Genomic DNA, 6,601 nt, shown 5'->3' with positions numbered 1-6,601 from the left:
TTAAGTGATTTATCCAGGATCACAAGAAATAAGTATCTGTGGCAGGATATAAAATCTGGGTAGATCAGAGTAAGCTGGAGCAAGGAGAAGGAGTAAAGATGGGGGTGGAGAGACTGAGGGGTGATTCAGCACAGTACTAAGGTGATGGGGTGATTAAAAAGCAGAGGCATCCTGCCCCCAATCCTTGGGATACCCAGAGGTCCTCATGTTGGATTTAGCCTTACCTGGCACCCAGGGAGATGGATCAACTGACCTCAGAGATAAGGTCCTGTGCCCTTAGTACTAAGGGAGAAGGGCCTAAGTTTGCTGCAATGGGAATGTCCCTTGGGGGAGCCCAAGCTGATTACAACAAAAACCCCACCATTCACAAAATATTATTTATTGAGTCCCACTTATGTGGGGCCAGAGGGCTGAGAGCAGGGGGGCCGGGTAGAGACAGCCCAGTCACTCCTTGTGCTCAGGCTTCTCCCTCCTGGGCTCTGGGGAGGAAGCAAAGCTCCCTCATCCTCTGGACCGCTCCTTCCTCAGGGGTGACCTGAGGAGGGATCCTTGGCAGGAAGGTGCAGGACAGGCCCTGGGAATGGCTTTGCCTTTTCTTTCCCTGACCCCTTCAGTCTGTCAAGGCAGACCACCCTAGCAGTTCTTGGAAGAGAGGATGCCCCTATTTTCTGCTTCCACTCTTCCAAGCTAAATTTTTCAAAGGCAGCTGTATAATCTTGAGCGCTCTCTCCTTCCTTCGTCCAACAACTGTCAAGTCTGAACCAAGAACGTGGGCAACCTCTTTGGACATCAGTAAGAGAGTAAGTGGCAGATCCTCGGGGGAAAGGCAGGGGCTCTTGGGCTCTCCCCATGCTGCTCCTTCTCAGAGCTGGTCTTTCTAGTCCAGTGATGATGCTGGTGTCTTTCCTCCACTGAGAAGCTGGAGCCTTACAAGCAGAACAAACCCAAGCGGAGAAGAGCCAGGTCGTCCCCGGGCTAGCTCCTCCGCCCCTTGTTTCAGACCATAGTCCCTCACATCTTCTCTGTGATCGGGCCCGGTGAGAAGGGGCTTTCGGGGTAGCAGTGGTCCAGACACATTTTAGCTCCACTGGTCAATAGTGGGAAGTCACCACAGAGAGAACTACTGACTTAACCCTGGTGAAGTGTCATTTCTAGGAAGCTGCCTGGCCGGAGTGCTTCTGGCTGGGCAGCCTCCTGCCCCCACGGTGCCAGTGCCGCAGGACTTTGGGGCTGCTGCCCCCGAGATCTTTGTCGGGCTCTTCCAGGGCACGGTGTCTCTTGGAAGCTCGGCTGGAAACTGGTTTTTCTGCCTCTGCCTTCTCCAAGGAGGCCACGGGGGCATCCCCGTAGGCCCGGTAACCCCCCACCAGGCAGTAAGTCTCCCCATGCCAGCCCACCTGAGTCTCCCCACAACCTCGGTAGAGGACATGGTAGTGACCCGGCGTGGGGGGAGAAGTGGGAGCCGCAGCTGCTGAGAAAGAAATGAGAACAAATTAGTCATTGCTGCAGAGGTAACACTGCAGGTTTGCAATTCAATTATTAAGGAGCCACTATCCAGTCAAGTTTTGTGCTAGTTGTGGAGGACACAGTGAAATTCTAAAAGGAGGAGGAAATAATCCTTGCCTTCCAGAAGCTTTCACCAGGAAGAACAGGTGTGCTCTGGTAAATATAAACCAGATATCCCCCTTCTCCCCCCCCAAAAAAGAAATAATTTTAAGGATGAGGAAATGCTAACAACTCAGGGGATCAGGAAAGGGCCCGTGTAGGAGATGAATTAAACTTGAAAGGAGAAGGCCTGGGACTAGCCTATAGGGAGCTTCAGCTGGGCACATGTGGGATAGAGAAAGTCATGTGAAATCTGTCTACATGTAGAAGCTCTTAACTTGAGTCAGTGAACTTATTTTATTTTTTGCTGAGGTAACTGGGGTTAAGTGACTTGCCCAGGGTCACACAGCTAGTGAGTGTTAAGTGTTTGAGATCAAATTAGAATTCAGGTCCTCCTGACTTCAGGGCTGATGCTCTACCCATTGCACCACCTAGCTGTCCCTCATTGAACTTATTTTAAAGATATTTTGCTAACTGCATTTCAATATAATTATTTTCCTTTGTAATCCTATGTGTTTTATGCATTTAAACCCAATACTCTGAAAAGAAGATGAGTCTGGTTTCTATACACTTCCATAAAGGTCTATGACACAAAAAATATTAAAAATCTTTGACTCTAAAAAGACAGATTGAAGGCAAATTGTGAAGGGATTTAGTAGAAATAGGGAGGTACTTAGGCTTCTTTAGCTGGGAAGTGACAAGAAAGAAAAAGAAAGAAAGAAAGAAAGAAAGAAAGAAAGAAAGAGAGAGAGAGAGAGAGAGAGAGAGAGAGAGAGAGAGAGAGAGAGAGAGAGAGGATTTAAGTATTCACTATATGCAAAAAAAAAAAAAAAAAAAAAATCAAAACCCTGTGCTAAGCATTGAGGGAAATTAAGAGAGTCCCTGCGTTTAAGGAGCTCACATGCTAATATGGCGTAACAAACACATAAAGGAGGAGTCTGATGGAAAAACCCAGCAGTTTCTGGCAGAAACAAAGCTATACAAAATAACTGTTTGGACGTATATACACATATTGTATTTAACTTATATTTTAACATATTTAACATGCCATCAACCTGTCATCTGGGGGAGGGGGGAGGGGAAGGAGGGGAAAAGTTGGAAAAAAAAGGTTTTGTAATTGTCAATGCTGAAAAATCACCTATGCATAAATCTTGTAAAATGTAAATAAATAGCAATAATTAAAAAAAAAGAAACAAAGCTATACTTTAGGAATATCTCTTTGGCAAAAGTGTAGAGGAAAGATTGGAGAAGAGAGAAATTGTAGATAAGGAGATCGGCAGGTTATTGAAATATGCTAAGCAGGATATGCTGAGGACCTGAATCAAGATGGTGGCTTTCTGAGTGGGGAAAAGATTGATGGGGAGATAGTAGGAGAAATGGTAAGACTTGGTAACTCATTGCATATGGACTGGGAAGGGAAAGGGAAGTGAGAATCAAGAGGTAAGGATGACTTAACAGTATGCATCTGGACAACTAGAAGAATAGGGGTTTCCTTTATTGAAAGAGAAGTTAAAAGAAGGGACAAGTTTAGGAAAAGAAATAATGAGGTCTATTTTGGACTTGTTGAGTTTGAAATGTCCAGGAGACAATCAGACAGAGATATACACAAGTGAATATAAATTCTGGGCTAAAAAGCAAGAGAAAGACAATATCTGGAGAGAGAAATTTGGTAGTCATTTGTATTGAGAAAAGAGTTAAATCCGTGGGATCTGTAAGATCACCAAGAGAGAACGTAGAGAGAAAAGAGGAAGAGCATAGGGCAGAACCATGAGATGCACAGAGGAAGAGACAAGGGGGAAGATCCTGCAAAGCAGACTGAAAAGGAATCATAAATAAAAGCAGTGTAGGATGGTGGGAAAATAACTGAATTTGTAATTAGAGAACTCTCATCTTTGTCGTTTATCACCTGTATGGCTCTGGGCCATTCTCCATATGAGGATGTTGAGTTTGGGAAGGGGAGCCCAAAAGTTTGGAGTCACAGAGAGTTTGCAAGTTATCTCAAAAAATTTTGCAGACTTCCCATTCCATTCCCATTCCAAGTCAAGGGGCAAAGTTTACTGTAATTGTAATTATATTTTTATTACATATGTATTACAAGTGGGCTGAATTTCAAAAGAAATTAGCAGAGAAACAGAAGCAAGGAGATGCATTTATCCAGTTTTCTATCATTGACGTGCTATTTCTATGGCTCAGAGGAATGGTTTCTGGAATTTGGTTCTCTCAGACCAGATTATCAGTCAGCAATGAATTGAGGACTGGTCTATTCAGAATCAGATGGATTGGGTGTGGGAGTTTCCTGAGGAAGACTCCAAAACCAAAAGATTTAGGATTTTCTGATTCATTGTTAGAACAGAAACCTCCCTAAAATCAGGAGACCACAAAATTTTATTACATCAAAAAGAGCTAGTGATTTCACTTTGCTACTTCACCTTTCTGGCCTTCCTCATCTGTCAAATGGAGGTATTGGACCAGGTGATCGATAAGGTCCCTCCCAGTTCTAATATCTGTGATTCAATGACTGATAAGAAGAGCCTGGAGGAAACAGTATCCTGAAAACCCAAGGAGATGCAAGAGTATCTATGGGAGGGGATGTTCAACAGGGTCAAAGAGAACCGAAGTCAAGAAGAATAAAGCTGGGGTGGTGGGGTCCTTCCATACTTTTCTACTTCTTTGTACTGATTATTGCATAGGAGTCTGGTGAGGAAATACTTTGCATGAGAAAAACATGAACTAGATTATTGTTGTTGTTTGTCCTTTGTTTTTAAAGAGGAACAATGACATCAGGAGGGTAAGGATTTGATTTGGGTTTAAAGATATAGTCAAATAGCTCTATCTAAATCCCAACGGGGTTTTTCAAAGCCTGGTTTACCAGAGCTATTTTTTCAAGAAATCAAGAATGAAAACTACAAAATATAAAAGAACTAATTGTCTCAGTTTTTTGAGAAAAAAAATGATAGAATGAATAGATAAATAAGGAAGAAAAAGATCTACCCCTTAAGCACCAAATATCTTGTGAAGTGTATAAGTGAGCAAAACCCCATGGAAGGATATAACTCTCCATGTGGACAGGAGAAAAGGAGGAGAAGGGAGAGATAGAGGAAGAGCAAACACTTTATATATATATATGTCAGGAAGAAACCTCTCTCTACTACTTCAAAAATTGTATATAGCTCCCTATTTCCCAGACAAAATACAAGCATCCAAAACTCTTGGTCTCACCTAGGCTAACTTTCCAGTCTAACTTCATATTAACCCTCCTTCCTACAATTCTCCATTCTAAACTGGCACAGTAGATATTCCCACCCACAAGATTCCATGTCCTGTCCCAGTGCCTTTTGGCAGGTGATCCCTCATGTCTAGAATGTAGTACTTCCTCCCCTTCGTCTCTTAGAATCCCCTAGATCAGGGACCACCTTTTCTTTCAGATTTTTCCTGATCAATCTCCCAGGTGTGAAGAGTTCCCACTCTCTTGAGATTATTTAGTAGTTTCCCCTTGTGTGTATAGTATCTATCACTAAAAAGGAATGTGATCTCCTGAAGAGCAGGGACAATTTTGGTTTTATTTTTGCACCTCCAGCAAGTTTTGTATGTAATAGGCACTTAATATTTGTTAAACTAAGCCGAATCTCCAAGAGCAGATTCCTGTGGCCTCCTGTACCCCATCCATCAGCATCCTTTTAGTTCTCCCTTGGGAGGGGTCTGCTCTTGCTAGGGTTACCACTTCATCCTTCAAGTATTCAGCCCTTGATCATGGTGGGTCCAAGATAGTTTTTACAATACCTCCAGACTTCACAAATTCATCAGCTCCCCATCCAGTCCACTCTATCCATCACTTACTGCTGATCCACAAGACCAAAATTATTTTGCTTTACAGACTGACCTGGGGAAATACCTGTAGCATCCATGTATAACATAATACTTCCAATAATTGATTCACTAATTCAAATTTCAATGATCTCATCATTATGTATCCTACCTCTACTGACCACAAACCGGCCACAACTCATTAGAGGGATGAGTTCATGTGGCTGGAAAAAAATTGAGCTTGGAGTCCCCTTTTCATGAGCCTTTCTAAACTTCCTTAATCTGGTTCTTGATTGACAAGACTACATTGGCCCCATCTCTGGTCTTCTCGGGTGGGTGGGATGGGCCAGAACTTGGACTCTACTGGCAATAGGTTTTGAGAACCAAGGGCAGTTCCGTGGCACAAGGCACTGGGGGAGGACTTTTGTGAAGGATCTTCTCACATGGGGAATGACCCTTTGTGCATCTAGCTATACCCCCACAGGCAGATGCTGTTGTACAGTGACTTTCTCTGTACATCAAGCCTACCTGCTGTACTGCCCTCCCAGGGAACAAAGGACAAGTTGGAGTGTATATAGAAGATCCGGTCAGACATTCTCACTCGGCTAACCAAACAGATTGGTATCTCTTTGAGAAATGGTAGGGAAAGATTCCCCCGGAGTGACCCGTTTGTGTGCTTACCCCACCATGGAAACTGTTGGGTAGGGGTGGGCCTGTGAGGTAGTCACTGCCCTGTGAGGTCATCACTGCCACCGTGAGATCACATAAGGAACCTGCCTTAGGACAGCAAGAGTCTCAGTCTCAGAGTTTTCACTTCGGGATGGTGAAAGCTCTGATTATAAACTGGGTTTTAAGCAATGTGACAGGAGGGGAATGGCATCCCTTGGTCCTAACACACAGCTCTCCTCCCGAGCAAACATTATCCCAGAGAGGGTCAGAGATAGTAAGAGTTTCTCTCTGTGAAGATTTTGAAGAGATGACTTTTTGGTGGGGAGGGGATGTCCATATTTGTGATTTAATTGGATGGAGGACCTTCCTCCATCTCTCCACATTTGCAACTTTCTGTAATTTAAAGTCTCAGAAAGGGGCCAGGGTATGAGAAGGTTAAGTAATTGGTTACGGACGTCACAGAACTAGGAAGAGTCCCAAGCAAAAGTCTCCCTAGCTAGCTCATCTATTGACCACATCTGTT

General features: G+C 43.7%; 1 protein-coding gene across 1 annotated transcript; it reads right to left on the bottom strand.

The window, feature by feature from the left end:
* Positions 1-367: 367 nt before the first annotated feature.
* On the bottom strand, positions 368-6,117 carry DPEP2NB (DPEP2 neighbor). The gene is made up of 2 exons (XM_074286395.1): positions 5,938-6,117; positions 368-1,471 (listed from the first exon to the last, which is right to left on the bottom strand). Exons 1-2 carry the CDS (start codon positions 6,002-6,004, stop codon positions 1,152-1,154), a joined length of 387 nt encoding a protein of 128 aa, XP_074142496.1. The 5' UTR covers positions 6,005-6,117; the 3' UTR covers positions 368-1,151.
* Between the last annotated feature and the right edge of the window lie 484 nt (positions 6,118-6,601).

The sequence above is a fragment of the Sminthopsis crassicaudata genome, chromosome 2 (genome assembly GCF_048593235.1).
Source record: "Sminthopsis crassicaudata isolate SCR6 chromosome 2, ASM4859323v1, whole genome shotgun sequence".
Classification (NCBI taxonomy): Eukaryota; Metazoa; Chordata; class Mammalia; order Dasyuromorphia; family Dasyuridae; genus Sminthopsis; species Sminthopsis crassicaudata.
The sequence above is the reverse complement of the archived record's forward strand: the minus strand, read 5'-3'. Positions and strand labels throughout refer to the sequence as shown.

Excerpts from the sequence above, each read along its gene's own strand:
- DPEP2NB (XM_074286395.1), bottom strand. The coding sequence starts at position 6,004 with ATGTCTGACCGGATCTTCTATATACACTCCAACTTGTCCTTTGTTCCC. Across the intron at positions 1,472-5,937 it reads CTGGGAGGGCAGTACAGCAG|CAGCTGCGGCTCCCACTTCT; the intron begins GTAGGCTTGATG and ends TTTCTTTCTCAG.